The sequence below is a fragment of the Sycon ciliatum genome, chromosome 11 (genome assembly GCF_964019385.1).
Source record: "Sycon ciliatum chromosome 11, ocSycCili1.1, whole genome shotgun sequence".
Classification (NCBI taxonomy): domain Eukaryota; kingdom Metazoa; phylum Porifera; class Calcarea; order Leucosolenida; family Sycettidae; genus Sycon; species Sycon ciliatum.
Window position 1 is genome coordinate 23155995 of NC_088653.1, and position 23195 is coordinate 23179189.

At 49.7% G+C, this 23195-nt stretch overlaps 1 protein-coding gene across 1 annotated transcript; it reads right to left on the bottom strand.

Annotated features, from left to right (window-relative positions):
- Window positions 1-282: 282 nt before the first annotated feature.
- On the bottom strand, window positions 283-1341 carry LOC135827194 (alpha-(1,3)-fucosyltransferase B-like). Its single transcript, XM_065339722.1, has one exon. The coding sequence runs from the start codon at window positions 1339-1341 to the stop codon at window positions 283-285; it is 1059 nt and encodes a 352-aa protein (XP_065195794.1).
- Window positions 1342-23195: the final 21854 nt, after the last annotated feature.

A 23195-nucleotide genomic window follows, 5' to 3' on the forward strand; every position in this document is an offset into this window, starting at 1 on the left:
TGGCATTCCAGGGTAGTAGACGTCATCTGCCTGAAAGTCCAGATAAATGTACGTATTCCCCAACACCTAAGTATAGAAGGTGATCAACTTGTCTGGGTTAGAGGTTTGTCTGTGTCTAACCTTTAGACGCACAAAGTGTTTTGGTTAAAGGTGCAAGAAAAACGAAAATATGTCACGGTTCGCATCCGTAGGAACACCACCACCCTTCATGGATCAAGGCAAGAACCGCAAGAAGCGGTCTATAATGTTGTGCTGAAGACACAGTACGAGTAGATGTCAGACTCATCTGGGGACGAGGGTTGACATTGAGCCTTCACTAGCACACTGACGATTTGAAGTAGAATCATACCGGCCGTACGTTTTCTGGAGCAGCTGCTCTCTTCCTCTCCTCGTCTCCATGGCTTTGGCAAGTTGGCACCATTGGTCAAGATTGTCTTCGGTCTGCTTGCACACGTGGTGTTTGAACTTGGCTGACAAGACTGGACTTGTGATTAGCTCACCTCTATAACTGTGGTGTTGCGCGTACTTCTCTGGTGAGGCCGCCGTGTCGCTGATAAACGCTATGGCATCATCAAGCGTCCGAAAGCGAGACAGATCGACGTAGGAAGAATTTGTAGGAGCCACAAACTCGTATCCTGGCATTTGACCCTGGCTCAGCACTATGGGTACGGTGCCTAGTGACAAGGCCCGATGAAACTTCTCCGAAATGTAGTCCATACATATGGCATTCTCAACAGCAAAATTATACAGATAGTTTTCCAGCGCGGGCTGGACATTAGCGGGGAGCCTATGATTGTGGAGACAGCCGCCCATACTGTGAACCTTAATCTTCTGCATCATGTACTTCAACAAATCTTGACGGCCACCGAATGACTGGCAATTGGAAACCAGAGCTGACACAGGAGCTACATGTCGCTGGCCGTACGGTATCTTCAGAGGCTTCACATATTGTTTGCAAAAGCACTCTCCTGGCTCAGTGAACGAGTGGCGAATATCACTGGTCCAAGCGTACGATCGAAGCAAGTTTATTCCAGACATCCGAGCGACATTGTTCTTTCTACTGGCAACGTACGGAGCTTCAGTGCTTGTCGCCATAAACAATTGGTACTTGTGACCCTTGGAGGGCAGTGGGTCAGGAAGCTCTGGAGCTGCGAACTCTATGATATCAGCAACAGCAAACATCTTGCGGTCCGTTGTGTAGATCATGTCAATGCCGTCACAGCATCCAAAGTGTAACAGGCCATCACTGGGAGGGAACATCGTGAAGTTGTACTCGCCAACCACAGCATTCCAGTAGAGTATGATAAGTCTCTTTCGTGGATTCTGGCAAATCTGGACCATCCCCGGGTGTTGGCATGTGGGCATAGTATTTTTGACAGTGTGTGGCCAGGAAAAGACTAAGCCATACTGCCCCCATACTTTAGATGTCTGAACTAGCTTCGTATATGGCTCATGAGCGACTGGTATCTTCACCGAGCCATTATCCTGGAGTGGGCGCTTACTCACGTCCCGTGCATGAAGTACACGCCTGCCGATTACTGGTAAAGTGGCCTTCCACAATCCCCAAGCTGATAGTGATGCGGCGAGCAGGATCACAATGATCGGCTTTAGAGTTTGCTTCGAAAATGCTTCCGAGGTCATTTTTGTGATTAACGTTATTCCACAGACAGATAGACAAGCAGGTTGCTCTGTCTACGCCAGTTACTTTTCACACACAAAATGTCTATGAACTGAGTATGGCCAGTATTATTGCCTTCTGCTCCTCTGCTCGAAAGCCTTCTTGCTATCAATGCCAAACCGTCCGATATTTCGGACAGTGTCCGATTTTTGAAGGCTCTTCCGAAAACCGGTCCGAAAAGGGAAACGTCCGAAAAGCAGCCAAAATGTCGGAGATCATTACTTTCCTATGCAGAAGTCCTGTACTTTCACTTTTCAGCGCAACTGAAGGCACAAATCACTGTACATTTGCTTCTAAAAAGACTAGCGCTTGGCTCTGGAAGTGCAAAGTAACATGCCTCGATCAGGTTGGATGGCATGTACGCCGACACTCATCATTACAAAATTCATGACAACTCCGGGGTTACCAAGGCAACGAAGCGAATTTTTATGGTGTTTAAGGCGATATTTTGAATTCTCTGTAAAAAATTGCGGAGGAGAAAAATTCGCACATGTGGCCAGCCTTGGCGGTGAAGGGTGTCCGATTTGGGGCGAAAATTATTTGGCAGCACTGTATCATCTTACTAGCCAAAGCGGGGTAGGGGGGCGCAGCGCCCCCCCCCCCCCCCCCCTGTGAAAAATTGCCGCCCCCCTGCTCATTTTCCGATTTTCGTGTTTTTCATGCATAGATGGTTCATAAAGGCACATTTGTCTGGGGTGAAGTCAGGGATTCGCCCCATACGTTGCATTTGGCGTGGCAAGACAATATTGGAAAGTGGAAAAATGGGATATACAATGTAGGGTAACTGTTTCCCATGCCCACCCCCATACTATTTTGACCTGGCTAGAACCCTGATCTCATGTGTATTTTATTACAGACTGTGAGCTTTCTCCTAATGGTACCAACTGATTTACAGGGCATTAGATAAACAGTTTATTCTCTGCCTTCCGCTCCGCTGCTCGAAAGCCGGCCTGCTATCATCTTATGTGAACATGTATAACAGACTGTGAGCTTTCTCCTAATGGTACCATCTGTTTTACAGGGCATTAGATGAACTCTTCCGTGTGTGGCCTTGAATTAGCTAGCGGTCGAGTTCGGGTGCAGGTTTTACTGCTGCACGGGATTTTCCGATTGTCAATTCTAAATTCTTATCCAACCGAGACTTGATTTGTTACCTTCCTTGGAATCAGGTGCGTCGGCTCCGCTACCCTACATTTCCGTGGCTCGATATCAGTATTCTGATCAGTAGCACCACTAGTGCGACTTCATGAATAACAGTGAGGTTCTGCCACACGGTATAACGTGCCAAAGTACGTATGGAAACTTCGCCGCGGTACGGGATTTAGTTTGATACGGTACGGATTTTTTCATAACCGTTTTCCGTGTGAAGCGCGCTTCACACGGACTGGACTCCGTGTGAAAAGTGAGTGTACAGAGCTAGAGTACATGTGGCGGGGTGTTCGTGCATGCTACGCGCATGCTACGTACAGCAGAACCGGTGCAACGTACGAAAAATCGTAAATTCCGCTAGGACCCTAAAGGTCTGACGTGGAATTAGGGTTGCATAAGGAGGTGAGGCTGAGAATGTGACAGTGTGTTAGGCCCTAAATCGCTCCGTTTTCATATAATTCATAGCGTTTTAAAGACAAACACATTCCACCTCATTTCCCGCCAAAACCAACCCTTCCCAGAATCTCTTTGGCCTTTCTGAGCCGTTTCTTGAATGGATTACTGTGACAGTGTTCTGGGGTATCACTGCACTGGGAGGGTGGGACACTGTCACATTCTCAGCCTCACCTCCTTATGCAACCCTAATTCCACGTCAGACCTTTAGGGTCCTAGCGGAATTTACGATTGCATTTCGGAGGCTCGGCCTTCGAATGTGACAGTGTGATTTTCAAAGACAAGGCTGAGACCAAATCCCAATACTTGCTCAAACATGTATTCTCCACAGTGATAGAGCTGGAAAAGCAATATTATAGCATAACAACCGTTGAACGTCATCCAGTGCAAACATGGACAACAGCACTCACTCCTCAGGGTAAATAGCCTGACAAGAGAAAACCTCCACACAATTTACGGCACCCTAAGTGATGCACAGACAGTGCCACTCATCCAGACTACATATACATTGTACATGAATGCAATGCTCGGATATTCCCACAAATACTCAATACTGCAGTTGGGTTACTACCACGGATTGCACTATCAGTAGGTGAAACATAGGCACCCTCAGTCCGGAGAGGCAGCAGCTGAGTAGGGACAATGGAAGGATGATTATGAATGGCTGAGCTATTGAGCCCAGCTTGTGACCATTATAGTGGGATACAAATGTATCAGGCTGGCTCCAATTGGCTGCCAGCTAGGCATCTGACATACAGATGACAGCCTGGAAAGCGGCTGCAGCTGAGGCGCCGCGAGTAGGTGTAATGAGCCTGGAAGGCCGGAGGGATCAATTCCCAAACAGAGACAAGATACCCTTCATCCACTGTGCCAGAGTGGATGAGCCCACTGGTATGTGAGGCGCTGGGATTGCCAAGCCAGTGGTAGAATGCTGATTGCTCTGGTTTCAATCGAAACTTGGCTGTGCGGGCTCTAAATTCTCGAGCATAATTAACTACATTTGTAGGCTAGCCAGACTACCAAGTACTAGTAGTAGCTTGGGAACGAAGAATGAGTTTGGACTTCTGGACCTCTGAGACTTTGTCGGCGAGGTAAGCTGAAACATCAAGTAGCACCTGCATTTAGTTGATATCCAATGAGGTCAGCTCAAATGATCGAGCTGACTTTGCAAACGCAAGTAGCATGATGCTAGCATTACACACTAAGTCTTCCTGGACAGAAGGGGCACCCGAAGTTGAGCTTTCAGACCCAGAGCCAGAGCACCACTCTTATCCTACATCATCTTCACGTCCCATGTGTTACCACACTATGGCTGTGGTGGTCGCTAGTGGTGATAGATACCACGCAGGACACAACACCCATGCAAGTCTTGGCTAGGGGGGAAACCGGATGGGTTAGGCAAGGGGGACGGCAGAGCTGACCGACACATGTTGATAGTGCGGTACTGCTTACCTTCGGAAACCTGATCAGCTAAGAAGTTAGCTAGTGAGGCAGCCATGTGATCTTCCTACCGTGCACCCAATCAGCTGTTCTATAATCGGAAGGCTGCCTCGTATGAGACAGTAGGTCCGTTGCGCCTCCGTGTGGAGGCGTCTGCTGAAAGTCCCAGCTGAGCTGTAGTATGCCTGAGATGGTCCAAATGGCTAGCCGGAGGCCCTGCAGTGGATGTAGATTCTTCCCATGGATCAAGGAGCATAGGGTCGTGCTGTGGTAGCTGCCAAGAGCACTAGATCAACATCTGCAGCAAGAAGGGATAGAACCCTTGTACCAGCTAAACTAGAGCTACTAGAATTGCTCGCTGGATCTGATGTTCTCGGATGCAGCGTAGACACGCGTCCACCAAAGCAAATGGTGGAAACAGGTAGCCGTTCCGCCACATGGCCGGCGGTGCCGTCAGGGCATCGGACCACTCTGCCACTTGGTCTTGGCCGTGGCTAGCTGATGTACACCGGCAGCTGGCAATTGTGCCGCGTCACGAACAGATCTCAGACAATTGGATGGCGACTCTCCCTGATCAGCTGAACCAGCCCTGTATAATTGGATTGAGCTGCCAATCGCCGCTCTCTTCAATGTTCCATGATAGAAAACCGGCCTCAGTGTTCAGGCGACCGGCACATGGAGGGCTTTGAGGTGTAGCAGGCGCTGCTCGACTCAGGTCCAAATGTCCTTGGCTAGTTGGCATAGCTGATGAGAATATGAGTCTAGTATGTCCCGCCTTGGTGATCAACATAATTATGTAACTGCTGTTGTGTTGTCCATCTCTAGCACAGCAATACTGTTATCAGTAACGGGCAAGAGCAAACGTCTGCAGGCCCAGGAAAACAGCTTGAAGATCCTTCCAGTTGATGCGGAAGTAAGTAGTTGTCCAGATGTGTCCATGGCCCTCCCGTGGCCCGGTTCTGGCACACTGCGCCCCGACCGTAGTCGGATGCATCCGATGATATGATTAGAACTGACGGGGCTGGCACTACTGCCATGGCATTGTGTGCTGCCGACTGGTGTGACCACCACTGCAAGGAGGCCGTCCTGAGGCTCGAGCGTCAGACATATTCTTGTCCAAGGCCGCTCCAGAGCCCGGTGTAACTGGAATTGGAGATTCCGAAATCAAAGCAACGCTACAAGTAGGCAAATTGCTAACCGGGATGCTACCATCCTGCCAATGAGGCTTCGCAGCTCTCAACAGCAAGCTTCACCACACCTAGGCTATAAAGTAAGACCTGTACCCATAGCATGGGGCACAGCATATCTCTTTTCCCAGTTAGCTGGGAACGGGTATTGTACATAACATAAGCGATCCATCGCGAACATGTCGATACTAATAATAATAATGCACTCCACAGCTTGGCATAGTGACAAAGGAGTCTGCGGGGTCTTGGTGCGTATGTCGGGCCAGAGCTGGACTGCCCCTGAGAGCCTTCTCGCCAGGCTGACCGATACACCGGGGAGTGTTTCCACTTCTGTGCTGATGACCACTGGGGATGCCACGACCGATTGGTCTGGTATGGGGCCCCGGTCGGTAGCCTCCGAATGGCAAGGGGCCCCTGCGCCAAAAGGGGCGACCGGCCGCTAAACGGGCAGGTGTCACAGCAGAAGGGAGGGGACTGTGGAATGCCGCATAGTTTGAAGGCGGGATTAGTGGCGACGCTGTGCTCGCAATAGGTGCGATGCATCCACCAGGGCATTGCCTGATTTAACCTTTTTCATGGTCTTGGCGGAAAACATTTTGCCACTGAGATTTCCAGTCTCCGACAGCTCTTAGCCAAGAGCTTGTGCTTGGCTTCTATCAACCAGTTCCGCCTCATTTTGGATAAGGACGCATTGGCATACACAGCACCCAACCACATCATCAGCCCTTGGCATCAGTAACGTGTCTGTAGTACGGTGTGCGGGGTCTCGCATGTGCCTCCGTCATTATTGTTGCATAGCAGCTACACCTTACACAGTTATCTGGTTATGGCTGGGTGGGCAAAGTACGTGGACTGTTTTGTCAACATACATGTAAGTATCCTGCATCATGACAGGAGCCTCAATCGAACACGATCATAATTAAATCTACTGGCCGCGGCCAGCGTCTCTGGATCGAATACAGCTTCCAGCAGCTGTCATTCAGGCTTTCTCCCTGGCCCTTGCTACATGTCATGACATGTAGATTAAAAGTATAATAATACAAGTAAGGCTTTGGAAAATATATTTTCCATTGGTATCAGGTTTGGCCTCATTCTCTCAATGCTGCGCTGATGATCATATCAGTCCACAGTCATGAAGGATGAAACAGCATGCTGTTCCAGTGTCCGCAGAGATTGAGTGCAGATTAAAAAATTAAAAAATAAAAAATGTTTTGTAATTTTTTTTTTTTGTAATTAATTTTCAAATTAATTTTTATTTATTAATTTTAATTTCAGACTGATCTGAATCAATCATAGGCCAATTCCTATTCTGTATACAAGGCATGGCCATCGTGGAAATAAAGAATTATTAGTATCACTATCTAATATTCTACTGACGGATTTCCGCCCGTCAAATTGGACCGCGCTGAGTTTCCGCTCAGCCACGGCCGGTCTACTGAGTTCCCAACTCAGCAGCTGGATTTCCGTCCAGCTCCGAGTGATCGGAATACATAATGATCTACTGGCCGCCGCCAGTGCTTGCGGATCGAATACAGCTTCAGGAGCTGACGATCGGCTAATTCTACTGACAGATTTCCGTCCGTCAAATCGAACCGTGCTGAGTTTCCGCTCAGCCACGGCCGGTCAAGCTCCTGTTGAGCACATCGTCCAACTCAGTAACTGGATTTCCGTCCAGCTCCGAGTGATCGAAATAATCTACTGGCAGCCGCCAGTGCCTGCGGATCGAATACAGCTTTTAGTAGCTGACGATCGGGCAAATTCTACTGACGGATTTCCGTCCGTCAAATCGAACCGTGCTGAGTTTCCGCTCAGCGACGGCCGTTCAAGCTCCTGTTGAGCAAATCGTTCAACTCAGTAAACTGGATTTCCGTCCAGCTCCGAGTCACGATTGGAATCCGGGTCGCGACCCGATGCCACTGAGTTTCCGCTCAGCAAGGCATGCACACTGCTCCGATATGAGCATGTGGCGTTGCTTACGAGGCCATGGTTGTGACAAGAATGTCAGAGAGAAGTAAATAATTGAAACGTTCACAAAACGGAGCGAAGAAAAAGGCCAAAGAGATTCTGGGAAGGGTTGGTTTTGGCGGGAAATGAGGTGGAATGTGTTTGTCTTTAAAACGCTATGAATTATAGTCGTCAGAAGTTATCTCCCGCGATGCAGCGAAGACTTGCAATCTTTGCAAAAAACGGTCTATTCTTACAAAGGCTACTCGACGACGGCGCTAAAAAGACATCTCGACAGCAAACAGCAGTCCGAAGTGAAGCAGCTGCAACCCCAAATGCCGGCGGTGATAATTTGAACCAGCTGAAAAAATCGAACTTTAATAGAAAAAAAATTATTCAAAAAATCATATTTGCCACATCAATGAAACTCGTTAGCTCGCTCGATAGCTCGCTCGTTAGTGGAACTGATCGCTCGTTTGTTATAGATACGCTCGTTTCAACACTACTCACTGCACCTCACACTGAAAGGGAATACTGTTGCAAGTGTGGATGACGGTTGGACATTTTTTAGCTCCGCGGGTCGGAGTATTTTGGGTGTCGTGGGTATACAGCCGCAAATTCGGTCTGTAGTCAAGAGCCAACTGGTTCCGCAGGGAACATGCCCACCGGGCACAGCCAGAGCTGCCATGAATGCCAGGCGGTTAGGGCGCGTTCAGACTACCGATAAAAAGTGACCGATTGGGAAAGTCGCCAAGGTGATTTAATCACGTGACGTTACTGGCACGTTACCGGTGGGAAAGTTTTACTGCCGCGGCTGCTGCGGCAGTAAACTTTTACCGGCAGTAAAAAAGTGCTCAGGCTGCATGCGCGCTGGGAAAAAAGGGAAAATCCCTTGTCAGTGCCGCGGTGAGAGCTGAAAACTTCACGGTAACGTTAGTTTGTTATCGGTAGTGTGAATGTCCTTCACGGTTTATCGGCATTCACGGTTTGACGGAGTTCACGGTAGTCTGAAAGCGCCCTAATGGAGGAAGTAGTTCAAACGGTACGGGGAGGTTTAGTCCCACGTAATCCGTGGGTACTTAACGTGTGTGTACCACGTGATACTCAGTGCTAGTGACCCACGTACAGACGTTTTCTGGTTCACGACATACCGTGTATGGAGGCTCAACCACGTTCCGCCAGAACGTGGGTGAAAATCAGAATGGAGCGCATTGTGCAAGCCAGGGAGTAGTACAATCATGACAATTGTACTACTCCCTGGTGCGAGCTGTGAGGGTGCTCAGCTGAAGAAGTTTCCGAAGCACGAAATCAAAATATTGGATGAGCTTCTTAGGCCCGGGTAGCTTCGTCTTTGACCAGGTTTGGGCCTTTCGCTTCATGCTTTTGTTTGTTCCGTGTGACTAAACACGACATTGCAACGTGGGTGCCCTTCATCCACTTTACGTGGATCACCCACGTACGCGTTTCCGTTACCATGGTTACGTGGGAACTAAACCTCCCTCATACGTAGATTGCGCAGCGAGACTTCAGACTGACTGCGAACGTCGCCTACTGCAGAGATTGGACGACCTGTCGAGGGAGTTGCTGGAACTTTCCGCCAGGATCGACACGAACACTGGGCCTAGTCGGGCAGAACAGGAGCCGCCTAAGCGGAAACCTCGAAGGAAAAAGCCAAAGGACTCCGCCATTACCCCATCCTCGGCTGCAGAACAGCTGCTCGAGGATGCATACGGTAGAACTACTTCTTTTGAAATCCGTCGTACCGACACGGATGGTGAGCATGAGTCGGAGCCAGAGCACACTCGTACGAGTCCAGTCAGTGATGCGGGCGCGGATGCAAACGCACGAAGTTGTTGTTGTTGTTGTTTCAAATCTTTATTCTCACGATAGCCAGTGGCCAATAAGAGATAATAGTGTAAGAAAGGAGAAAGAGTGAGGAAGAATTGGGTGGGCAGGGCCTAGGGGTTAATGACTACTTAAGTGTACGGGCAGGAGTGGTCGCCACACGAGCATACAGAGTTGCGTACTTAAGTGTACGGGCAGGGGTGGTCGCTACACGAGCATACAGAGTTGTGCAACAGCAGGGATATCTCGGATTTGAAGGGAGTACGAGAAGGGATTTCGCGAAGCTGGGTGGGCAGGCAATTAAAGTAATGAAGGGCCTTGTACAGGGGAGAATGGAGGCAGCGGTCAGTCCGCGGAGTTGGCAAGTGCCAAGTACGAGAGCGACGTAAATTATACTTTGTTGTTGTTGTTGTTGTTGTTGTTGTTGTTGTTGTTGTTGTTGTTGTTGTTGTTGTTGTTGTTGTTGTTGTTTATTTTACTTCGCAGATTCTAACGGGCAAGTAATTAGTTGCCCAATAACAAGAAAGCGAAGGCAAAGAAAATAATAATACTAATAAAAGAAATAACCGGGGGCAGCAGAAAATGAATAATAGCTTTAAGAACTCAGATGGTGAGCCAAGGAACAAATTTCCATGTTACAAATAATCGCTTTTAAAAGTAAAAAGAAAAGAGCGGGTGGTACAGCAGACTTCCTATTCTGAATTCCCTGAACGAAGCAGAGACATTAGCTGGGTACATGTCACTATTACACAGTAGCAAGAGAGCTACCTCGGTCGACATCAGTGGACGTGAACTACGCCGGGTGGATGCGACAGCAACAGTGACTGGAATAATGGGTGATACGTTTCATGGAGCGAGCGTATGTGGGATGACTGAAGTAACGTTAGTTGTACAAACACGCGCACGTGCCCAGGACCCTAGCCGCACCGGTCAAGCCCCACTACGCACTAGCAAGCTGCCAAAGTTCAGCGAAATGACCGACGAATCGCGAAGTGGTAGATGTAGACAGCTGGCAAGTGCTAACCAGTCGTAAACCCACAGCAAAGAAGAGTATCCTTTTCGTGGGGAACCTGAAGCCTGACACTTCTGACACTAAACTGACCCAGTTTGATAAACAGGGCAAGAAGAGCGGATGTGGACCTGGAAGTCTTTGCCTGCAAGATGGTCGTGTCTCTGCTAGAATTGTGATCAGTAAAGGCAGCGTCGAGCTAGTAAATAACCGGGCATTCTGGCCCCAACCAGTGTATTCCCGCTTGTGGAACTTTGACAAGTATGCCACTGACTCCTCCAACAACACGACCACTGAGCAGGACGACAGTGATTCCCACGCCACCCTACCCTCTCAGACAGCACAGCACTCGCCAGAGCAACAGGCCAAGGGACCAAGTATGCCGACAATATTTGAATGACAGAGACACGACCACTCCGCCTAATGCTCACAAAATAAAATAAATTATTTAATGCCTTTGGCATACTGAATAAGATTGGCGAGCTCCAGCACGTCCTCATGCACCATAATGTTGACCTAGACCAATCCCGAAAAGATTGTCTGGGTTCGAAAGGGGGCATGTCAACTGAGAGTACACTGTACAACACATACTCACACATGACACTACCTGATCAGCATGCAGCACAGGACGTGTTTGATAGTTCGCGTGTGAATGCGAGGGTACACGGTTTTCTCGTTAGTTGCATGCAAGAGAGACGATGCGACAGAATACAAAGCCCTTTGTAGTTTTCTCTCTCGTATTGCGCACTGGTCTGCTGTTGGAGTTGAAATGCTAAGACATATAATCCTTGTTTCGCTCTTCTGCGTAGTGTGAAGAGGTCAACGAACATGTAGAGCTCACTTTGATGAAGTAGGCAAGGCTGTGAGCGCTGTGGCTCAAAGCGATAGGCCCTAAATCTTACGAGATATTTCGAGTGCTATTGTTTGTTGCGAGCCGGAGCGCTTCGTCTTTGATGAGTCCTGCCTCTTTCCTGGCAGCTGCCCTCCTGTAGGACCAACCACGAAGTGACTGTACTCATCTGCAGCCGATCAATGTTATATTGCACAAGAAGATTGCGTTTTCGCCCGGCCAGTGCCCCGCCAAAGACCATCGCCGTGTCACACCGTCGGAACTAGAAAATGATGAGAAACATCATTCGTGCGAGCGTGATGAAGAACTATTTCGAAAGACAACATAGTCTTTACCCCTGGGACGACAACTATGTGCACGTCCTGCAAGGGGAGAATGTCACCAGCGACATCACCGAAGACGACGGCAGTATTTCGGAAACCTGGAGTCAACGCGCGGAGGTCGTCAAGCTCCTCCGCGACCGCCGGCGCCGGGGTACATGTACAGTATGGTGACATGTCGACACGAGCGTGCGGAAACACAGCATACACTAGTACTCTGTACTAGTCTGTAGTCATCATGGTAATCATGGTAATGCTGCACCGCTCACGGCTGTTACGTGTTTAGGCCGTTATCACACTGCGTTTGTTTGAGTCGCGTTTGCGTCTGCGTCTGCGTTTGAGACTGGAAAACGCAAGACGTGATATCATACTAGATGTACTTGTGATTTTCAGCGTTTGCGTCAAAAACTGTGCGCGCGGGAAAATACAAAGATGTGGGGAATCGATCTCGAGGTGGCCGTGGATGTTGAATTTAATTTCCCTGAGATCGAGAAGTGTTCTGTTTCTGCTCCTATGTCCTTTGTCAGTGGTGCTGGGGGAATGGGAGTCGATGGGAAGACTGCAGCCGTTGCGTTGCCTGTGTTGGGGTGGCAGTTCCGTTGTTGAGGCACATCGTCCAGCTAGGCTAGCCGCCGCCAACTAGTCAGTGCAACCTCAGCCACGAGCTCGCACCAGCTCCATGCCTCGCGAATCCAAAATAAAATCAATAAATACATGTAGTAGAAGTACCCTCGCCGGCCTCAGCAACTACATGTAGATGGAAATGAAGATTTGAAAAGCACACTTGAGAATCACTTGAAAACACTCAAAAACAATGCAGGAAGTGCTGCGATAAAGAAAGTCCGATCTGCGTTTGCGGGATTCGATTTTGACCACCCCCCTCCCCTCCCCCCCCCCCAGGTTTGCGTCTGCGTCTGCGGCTGTGCGTCTGCGTCTGCGGCTGCGCGTCTGGGTTCGCGATAACGTCACGTGATGGCATTTCCTAGGCGACCGTCAAAAACCGAAGAAAACGCAGACGCAAACGCGACTTTTGAACGCAGTGTGTTTAAAGGGGAAGTTAAGGCAAAAATTAAAATTTCACCAGTTGTAGTCTTCGGGGTGCTGAGTCGAATGGTCTTGGTCCGAGGAAGCTGAGACGCTCCCTTCCTACTTGAATCCCAATCGAACTCGCGCACCTCCACCGAAACTGGGTGACTGCGCCCTACTAGATGGGGGTTTGTATGCAAAATGTCACTAAAAGCGCCATTTCGTTCTTATAAAAGCACGGATGACCGCGACTGACCCATACATGTACATGTATGTTGTAGTCTTTTGGATGCTGAGTCGACTGGTTTTGGTCCGAAAAGGCTGCGATGCAGCGTTCCTCCTTTATTCCCAATCGAACATGGTTGAACAAGTGGTCACGTGCTCCTGCGTACATGTACACCAGTCACCTGGTCACCGTGCCTGCAGGGTACAACTTACTAGCCTGTTTGACCTTTTTTGGGTGCAGTCCTGTCACTCGAGTTGAACTCGAGTTGAACCTTGGTGTGAAAGTTGTCGCCTGCTGGCGTGGTGACCAGGTGATTTGGGCACCCAGGAGCACGTGACCGCTTCTTCAACCATGTTCGATTGGGAATAAAGGAGGAACGCTGCATCGCAGCCTTTTCGGACCAAAACCAGTCGACTCAGCGTCCAAAAGACTACAACATATGGGCCAATCGCGGTCATCCGTGCTTTTATAAGAACGAAATGGCGCTTTTAGTGACATTTTGCATACAAATCCCCATCTCGTAGGGCGCAGTCACCCAGTTTCGGTGGAAGTGCGCGAGTTCGATTGGGATTCAAGTAAGAAGGGAGCGTCTCAGCTTCCTCGGACCAAGACCATTCGACTCAGCACCCCGAAGACTACAACTGGTGAAATTTTAATTTTTGCCTTAACTTCCCCTGCTGCACTTGGATCGCGGCAACTAATTACTTAGTTTTCTGCACGTGAACCATGAAAAATCAATGCATGTTCATCAGGGAGTCGTACTCAAACTAGTTTGAGTACGACTCCCTGATGTTCATGCATAACCATGACCAGTCAGCTGGCCTGCTCGCCCACGCATTTGACAGGTAACAATTCCATCAAATTTGAGATATCGTTTCGTTCTAAGTCTCAAAACAGTTCCAAAGTCACCAAACCACGCTGGTAATCGATGGCTATTCAATGTCAACATCTTCAGGAAGACTTCAGCCGTTTCCCGAGAGTTTGGGCATCGTTGCTGTTATTTTTCACGGTGTTCTTCTTCCTCCTGTCTGGAGCTGCAATTGCATCCTGGAATTATTTGAAAGGTATTTCGTGCGGGCTGTGGGGGGTTCCAGCAGGCATAAACTGACATCGCTATAGGATAACTGGTAACTTCCACCCTTCAAGGAGGTAGAGCAATGAGAATTTTTTTGTGGCGGTCGTCCAATTTTTGTGGCGGTCGTGGCTGTATTTGTGCACTTCCAAGGCTTTCATTCTGCCTGATACTACTCTCTACTGTATGGGAGTCGTTGTTTAGGCACATGTAGCTGTCTTATTTGGTAGATCTGCTGTTTTCAATCACTTGGGACACTTTGTCTAGCCTATTTGTCTTTCGTTCGTGCCATCTATCAGTTGTGTGGGGTGCCTTGACCTGTATTTGTGAAGTTCTCGAGTAAAGACCCTAATTCTTGACTGGAGTCACGTCTTGAATTGAATTTGCTGGGTGAGTCCTCGTTCACGCAGTTGTACTTATCGTAATAGTCAATATCTGCTTGCTGGACGGACTAGCGGCTAGAATAGGGATGACCAGATGGTCCAAGTGTGTACTAGTACACGATTATTGTTTCCATCATCGTAAAATGAGCGTTGTGGAATTGCAGTCGTCTGCCTTTGGCACTGAGGACATGAGGCCAGAGAGTTGATTGTTACTTCTGCTCAGCAATGAAGCGATCATCAGCTCTCTTTGTTCTAATTATTGACAGGACATACCGGCATCGCAATCAAGCAAAGATTAGGCAAACCTCGCCAACCTCCAAAGAGAGTCGAAGATATAATTTTCTCCAAATGCAAAGACGATCTTTGTGAGTTTGTGACTTACATTTGCGTGCAGATACATGAGCAAGTCACGGACCACGGCACGTGCGCGGTTACCATGCCATCTCGAACCGACGCCATCTTTCTAAGTAACTTTGCCGCTTCTTGACAGCCGTGCGCGCGCGCTGCTTTGCATGTCATGATTGGAAGCTGTGGCATGGCCTTAGTATTTTAAAAAAATTTGCGAGAGTTTGCCGAAGAAGTCCAAGTCGGGAAATCCATCAGCTCCAAAAGCTAGTGTAGGTGGGCGATGAGACTCCAGCTTCAGACTACAACAGTCAGGACTTGTAAATAGTTGAACTTTGTGAAGCAGCAGATCGAGAAGTTAGCTGAAATCGTAGCTGTTGCAGTATGTCGGCGCTATGTAGCTTGCATTTTTTACGGAGAGTCGATCGCCACGCGAATGTTTCCCTCCTCACCGAGAGCCATCTGGCCTCCAAACTCCGTCAGGGTCTGCCTAAGGTACCGAAGGTCCTTTGACTAGCTGCTGGCAGGACTCCATCAAATCCTTTTAGCTTCAGCTCGGCGAGCAAAAGTCTCTCTCTCCTCCGCCATGAGCTGACACACACGGAATACAAAACGATGCACTTCACACGTGCTGGCTTGCACGCGTGCCCCCTTTCACGAACCCAGACAATCTTTTCGGGATTGGTCACAGAGACCAAACTGACTCCGGAGAAAGCCACGCCAGTGGAAACATCCATACCTGGCTACCACCCTGCTATACGGCGCGACAGAACAGCACATGGTGGTGGGGTTGCAATTATTTGGGTGAAGGCTGGCCTACCATAGACAGCTCGACATCGACTGTGCCGACCAGGAAATGCTCTGGATTAGCATGACTGGACCACAGGGCACAAAGGTTGGTGCATGTGCTAGTGCTGTACATGTATATCGCCCCGGCTTCTGTGCAGACAATGACATACGGCTGCTCTCCCATCTGGATGCTGGGATTGATGCTGCACGTCGCTCCTGCTCTCGCATCATTGTAGCTGGTGATTTTAATGTACACAATACAAATTGGCTCGGCAGTAGGCGCACTACACTGGCGGGAGAAACAGCCGAAGATTTATGCTACCAACACAGCCTCGCCCAACACATCCACGAAGCTACTCGTGGGCAAAATACCCTCGACCTCGTCATGTCAGACGTAGATCTACCTGGTAATATTATCAGTACACTGTGCCCACCCCTGGGACAGTCGGACCATGCTGTAGTGATCACAGACTTCGAGCTGACACCACACCGGGACAGACCAACTGCGCGTACAGTATGGCGATATCAGCATGCCGACTGGGATCGTCTGAGAGCTTTCTACCGGTATACCGTGACACCGACTGGACTGAGATCATCACTGATGAGCCTGATACATCATGCAATAATACTTTGTTACCCAGAGGATCATCAAAGGAATGATCAGATTCATCCCATCGAAAGTTCTCAAGACGAAGCCCACTGATCCCGTCTGGTGGACCCCCGAGTGCTCTGCTGCTGTCGCTGCCAAACGCCATGCATGGCGATCACTTCGTCGCAGCCAGGCCAACCCTGCACTACAGGAGCAATATCGCCTTGCCTGCGTGACCTCACTGACTTGCCTTTCTAGAGCCAAAGAACATCACCTCCAGAGAATACGTAATACACTGCTCTCGGGAAACATCCAGAACAAGGAGTGGTGGTCCGTGGTTAAGCGTGCAGGTGGAAGTGGTCGCGACAGCACTATTCCTGTTCTTATTGACTCTGATGGACAGGAGCACACACAGAATCGTGACAAAGCCGAGATTATGGGAAGCTACTTTGCTGAAAAATGCAGTCTAGAGACTGACTTCAGTGATGTTGCTACCGCCTTTCCCGATGTCAAACAGCGTTCACTACACAGAATAACAACAGTGCACTTTCGCCAATCTACTGTGAGGCGTGTGCTTAAAGCCATCAACCCGTCAAAAGCAACTGGCCCTGACTCTTTCCCCTCTCGGGTGCTTAAGATGTGTGCAGATTCTCTTGTACGCCCGCTCATCTGTTCTCTCTCTGCTTCCGACAAGGCCACCAGCCATCTGCCTGGAAGGTGGCAAACGTTGTCCCGGTCCACAAGAAGGGCTCAAGATCTTGTGTGAAGAATTACCGACCACTATCCCTTCTCTCCATTATCTCCAAATGTATGGGAACCATAATCAACCGGAGCATTACAAACTTTCTCGACAGCAACTCTATTCTCTCTGCTCGCCAATTTGGCTTCCGCTCTGGACTTGGCGCAACCGACCTCCTCCTAGCTCTTCAACACGAATGGAGCCGAGTTGCCAACAGTGGCGGACTTGTGCGCGTCCTGGAAGTGGATATTGCTGGGGCGTTCGACAAAGTGTCGCACCCGGGTGTCCTGTACCAAGCTGAGCGGTATGGGCTCCAGGGACATCTTCTCGCCTGGCTCAGAAGCTACCTCACCAACCGCATGCTCCAGGCTGTAGTGAGCGGACAGTCCTCCTCTGCTTACCCCATCATGTCAGGCGTCCCCCAGGGTAGCATCTTGGGCCCGACTTTATTCCTTCTCTATACGAATGATGCTGAGGACCATCTACCGGCTGGGGCCCAGCTTGCTGCATATGCTGATGACACCACGTTGTACAAGTGCATATCGACCAATACTGCTGTACCCGAAGATGTCACCACACTGTCACCTCCTCTGCTTACCCCATCATGTCAGGCGTCCCCCAGGGTAGCATCTTGGGCCCGACTTTATTCCTTCTCATACGAATGATGCTGAGGACCATCTACCTGCTGGGGCCCAGCTTGCTGCATATGCTGATGACACCACGTTGTACAAGTGCATATCGACCAATACTGCTGTACCCGAAGATGTCACCACACTCCAGCTTGCTGTAAATGCGCTGGCAGACTGGGGAATGGCCTGGCACATAAGGTTTGAACCTACAAAGTCTCAGTCCTTCCTGATTTCTCACCATCGCAACACAGTCGTCGTCCCACCGATTGTATTCCAGGGCACAGTTGTTCCGGAAGTCGACCAGCTGAAGCTGCTGGGTGTGCTGTTTGACCAACATCTGTCCTTCACAGCTCATATCAGGCAATTGGCTATTCGAGGCTCGCAGCGTCTCGGCTTCCTCCGGAAAGCCTCACGAGTGCTGGACTCCATGTGCCGTGGAGTGATCTACAAGGGCTTTGTCCGCCCGGTTTTTGGAGTACGGCATGCTCGTGTGGATGAGCGCCGCACCCACCACTCTGGCCCGCCTCACTGCCATCCAACGCCGTGGCCTTCACCTAATCGGTGATGGAGCCTACCTCCCTAGCTTGGACATCCGCAGAATGGTCGGTTCACTCTGCTTTCTGTACAAGCTCCACTTTTCAACTGGCCCAGACATGCTTCTCACTCTCCTTCCACCCCGAGCGACCAACACATCACGCCATAGCCGACGCACACAAAAGCATCCCTCACACCAGTTTCAGCTCACTTCCACTCTTCCGCCCAGAGCACGGAATGATGTCTTTCGGTCCTTCCCTGACGCTGTTGTGGAGGTCTGGAACCAGCTCCCGCAGTGCGTTCTGCTGAACCAGCCAACAAGGAAAGGACTGCAGACGTTCAAAGAAAAGGTCAATGCCCACCTGCGCCTTACCCGCTGGGAGTGGGCAACGGACAGGCTATGATTCTTATGAATCAAAGAAAAAAGACGAAAAAAGCTCTAACTCCGTTCCCTCCTCCATTCACTTCGTTGACTCTCTGATAACTTTTTATTGTGCATACTTTTCCCCGTAATCCCCAGTTATCTACCCCTCCCCCCCCCCCCCTTCGTATTTTCTGTAATTTTTTGTTTTTGTGGGCCGCTTGGGTTGCAATGATTGCCAATGAAGCCGAGACCGTATGGTCGGTCAAGCTGCCCCTGCTTCTCCCCCACTCCTGCCATTCCATATGTCTCATCGCTGCCTTGCTGCTTTGTGCCGTCAAATGGTGAGTGTTTTTTTTTGTAAAAAAACAAAACAAAACAAAAAAACACTTGCTTTTACTTGCGAAACCTTTCAGTTGTTGTAGAATAAGAGTGTGTGTTTTAACAGGGGCGTAGCACCCGCCACGACTGGTACGACCATGATCCAAAAAAAATCAGGATCCATCGATGCATATGCGCATCAGACTTTGACCTGTTTTCTAGACTCGTAGATCTACTCGTAGATCTGTTAGTGTTATGCATCTGCAGTCGTACTGAGTACTGTACTCGACTCGACTGCACGCTGCGCCAGAAGTGTGCCAGAAGTTCCCAGAACGCAGGATTTTGTGTCTTTTTTACAAAATTTTCCCGGGGGACGTCCCCCGGACCCCCTCCAACACGGCCTTCGTACCACTTCCAAAAACCCTCCTAAAGGCCTACGCCCCTGGTAATGGTGTAGCAGTGAGTTTTTCTCTCTCGCTGTAACATTTTGGAGTCGTGGCGAACAAGTGAAAGTGTTTACTACTGATACAAGACTTGTTGCGTGTTGTGCGTGCTGGTTGAGACCAACGAGGGTTCTCACCATTTGCTGGTAGCAGAGGATGATTTTGAGTCTGGTAGTGGTAGTGCAGTAGTATCAGAGCACAACAATGATGAGTAGATCTACGTCTGATCATGAGAGATATCGTAGTAGCGGCGACTTGCCGGAGCATCCCGCGCATGCGGCGGGAGCGAAGACCACGGTGGAAACAAGCTGCAGCGGATCGACGTCCGAGCCACTGGAGACGAGCGTACACTCCGGGTCGGGTGAAGGCGTTGATAGCGCAGACCACCACTCCGCCGAGGAGGAAGATGTGGAGATCGAAGACGACATCCAGGATGTCACAGTTCTGAAAGCCATAAAGATAGGGCAGAAGAGTGAATTAATATTTTTAACATGGACAGTAGGCTAGCGAGCTTGAGGAGGAGACAAGTCGACTTAGGCCCCGGTCACACATGCACTTTTTTTGGCGGTTCCGCCAAAGCGTAACTAACTTACGCTTCCGCCGTTGCCTCGGCAACGGCGGAGGCGTAAGTTACGCTTTGGCGGAAAGTTTGGATTTCGCTACGCCAAAAAAATGCGAGCGGACCCTCCGCTTTCGCGGATCCGCTTTGGCGGAACCTGCATGGTGATGGCTTTGGAGTTTGGTGTGCTACTTCTGCACTGAGTTCTGGTGTTGTTTGGTTGCCGTTTGGTATTCAGTTTTCATATTGTTCTTCTTTGCCAATGAACTGTACGTTCTGGAGATCTCGCAAGCAATACTGCATCGTTATGAGTGGATAGTTGGTGAGGGAATAACTCCGAATCCGTCTCCCACTGAGTCATTGGCCCCGATCGCGGACGATCTCCAACTCTCTCCTTCTCTCTCCAAGCAATATGTCCACCAGAGTATGCAACACTAGGACTGCAACCACGGAGTAGTAGAGTACTCTGCCACACCCTCACTGCAGCTGCAGGCATCCACGCAGTCGCTGGGTCGATGATGGATCATGGAGGAGGCAACGACACCCTGCTATAAAACTATTTGAATTTGATATTGATGTAAACTAAACTAATATTCAAATACACCCGTGCTGGGCCGCAGTGAATGTGCCCCAAATCCACGAGTGTACTTGACATGAGACATTCAGCAGCCTGTCAGCGATCCACGATAGCTCTACAAGTACTTGTACAAGCGAAGGTCGGTTCAACTCGGACAAGAAGGAGGCAACGACACCCTGCTATACAACTATTTGAATTTGATATTGATGTAAACCAAACTAGCAATATTCAAATACACCTGTACTGGGCCGCAGTGAATGCGCCCCAAATCCAGGAGTGTACTTGACAGGAGACATTCAGCAGCCTGTCAGCGATCCACGATAGCTCTACTTGTACAAGCGAAGGTCGCTTCAACTCGGACAAGAACATCTAAAATTTCATAGGACGTGCTGCATTTGCATTCTCTCCGCCAAAGCGGAGCACAGTAGTCTACATGTATGTGTGACCGCTGCATCATGTGGTCCGCCAAAGCGGCTGCGGTAGTTCCGCTTTCCGCCTCCGCAAAAGCGGTGCAAGCTTTTCATGTGTGACCGCGGCCTAGCGAATCGTACGACGCGACCGGGCCACCATGGGCGACTTGCTCGGACATTACAGTAGTAAAAACCGTCCGAAGACGGTTAGCGAAATGGAAGTGTTGGAGGAACAATTCTCTAACGCGATGGCCCAGCTGATTGAAGTCACACGAGAAGCGGTGCATCGGGAAGTAATCAGTGGCGGTGCTGCAGCGCGGGACAAGCGCTATGGAAGCGCGTTTGAGGCGTATGAAGGCAAGTTTGGTTCAGCAACGCTACAGAAAGCGGCGAGCGCTGATCTAGGATGCGAGCAGCAGGTGTTACAACGAGACACCCACAGCCCGGACGCTTGCCAAGGATCAACAGTGAACCGTTTTGGCGGAGCGTTCCCTAGTTCGGCAGTGCGTGCAGACACGGACTGCAACGATTGTCCTGTACTGCTGTAGGCTGTACCTGTGCCGTTGGAAACAAGCGTGACTAGTAAGTACAGTCGTCCCTCTCTAATCCGGCACCTTTTGCTACGGCGTTTTCTGCTGGATTAAACGAGGGTGCTGGATTAAAGGGGAAGTTTAGGCAAAAATTAAAATTTCACCAGTTGTAGTCTTCGGGGTGCTGAGTCGAATGGTCTTGGTCCGAGAAAGCTGAGACGCTCCCTTCCTACTTGAATCCCAATCGAACTCGCGCACTTCCACCGAAACTGGGTGACTGCGCCCTACTAGATGGGGATTTGTATGCAAAATGTCACTAAAAGCGCCATTTCGTTCTTATAAAAGCACGGATGACCGCGATTGGCCCATATGTTGTAGTCTTTTGGACGCTGAGTCGACTGGTTTTGGTCCGAAAAGGCTGCGATGCAGCGTTCCTCCTTTATTCCCAATCGAACATGGTTGAACAAGCGGTCACTTGCTCCTGGGTGCCCAAATCACCTGGTCACCACGCCAGCAGGCGACATATTTCACACCAAGGTTCAACTCGAGTGACAGGAGTGCACCCAAAAAAGGTCAAACAGGCTAGTAAGTTGTACCCTGCAGGCACGGGTCGGTGACCAGGTGACTGGTGTACGCAGGAGCACGTGACCGCTTGTTCAACCATGTTCGATTGGGAATAAAGGAGGAACGCTAGATCGCAGCCTTTTCGGACCAAAACCAGTCGACTCAGCGTCCAAAAGACTACAACATATGGGCCAATCGCGGTCATCCGTGCTTTTATAAGAACGAAATGGCGCTTTTAGTGACATTTTGCATACAAATCCCCATCTCGTAGGGCGCAGTCACCTAGTTTCGGTGGAAGTGCGCGAGTTCGATTGGGATTCGAGTAGGAAGGGAGTGTCTCAGCTTCCTCGGACCAAGACCATTCGACTCAGCACCCCGAAGACTACAACTGGTGAAATTTTAATTTTTGCCTTAACTTCCCCTTTAAGAAATCCTGCCCTCTGACCCGGCCCTACCCAATTGCATGCATGTATCATACGTCAAAACGCAGGGTTTTTCCGTGTCGACCCAAGTATTTGGTGCACGGCTTTATATTCTCAATTGTTCTCCGGGAATATACAGTGATAAAGTAAAACAGAGAACATGTTCACATGTACTCTTGCACACACACGCACACGCACACACACCTGAAAATTGGCTGGACACTACTCCTTGCTAAAATAAGAAAGTATGGTTGACTGCTTAGCCGTTGTCTCCTGGACAACATTGACCAGACTGGCCTAGCCTGGCCTGGCAAGGAGTGCACCTGTACGATCGTACTGCCGGATTATGAAATCAAACTACGTGCAGTTTGAGCGAGTGATTCGTTTCAAAACGTCACTGCCGGAGGCGGAATTCAAGTGCCGGATTAAGATGTAGGAATTGAACGAAAAAAATCGGTTTCGTCAGAAAGTGCGCCGGTTGGCAAGGGTTCCGGATAAACAAGTGCCGGATTAGAGAGGGACGACTGTACTATGAGTATGACATCTGATGATCTGAAGCGCCCTTGTGCTGTGGCAAGTTGTGCAGCAGTCAGAGTGTGACGACTGTCAATGCCATGCAGAGATCAAGTGTCATTTCAAGTGCTGCTATGACTGGGTCTAGAGCGCCACCAGTGCAGGCAGGGCTGTCACATCACCATGATCACCCTGAGCCAACGCCACCTGCACCCCACACTCAACAGAGTCGACCAGCATGCAGCACCCACTACTGACTGTCATGCAAGGACAAGGGCTATCACAGTT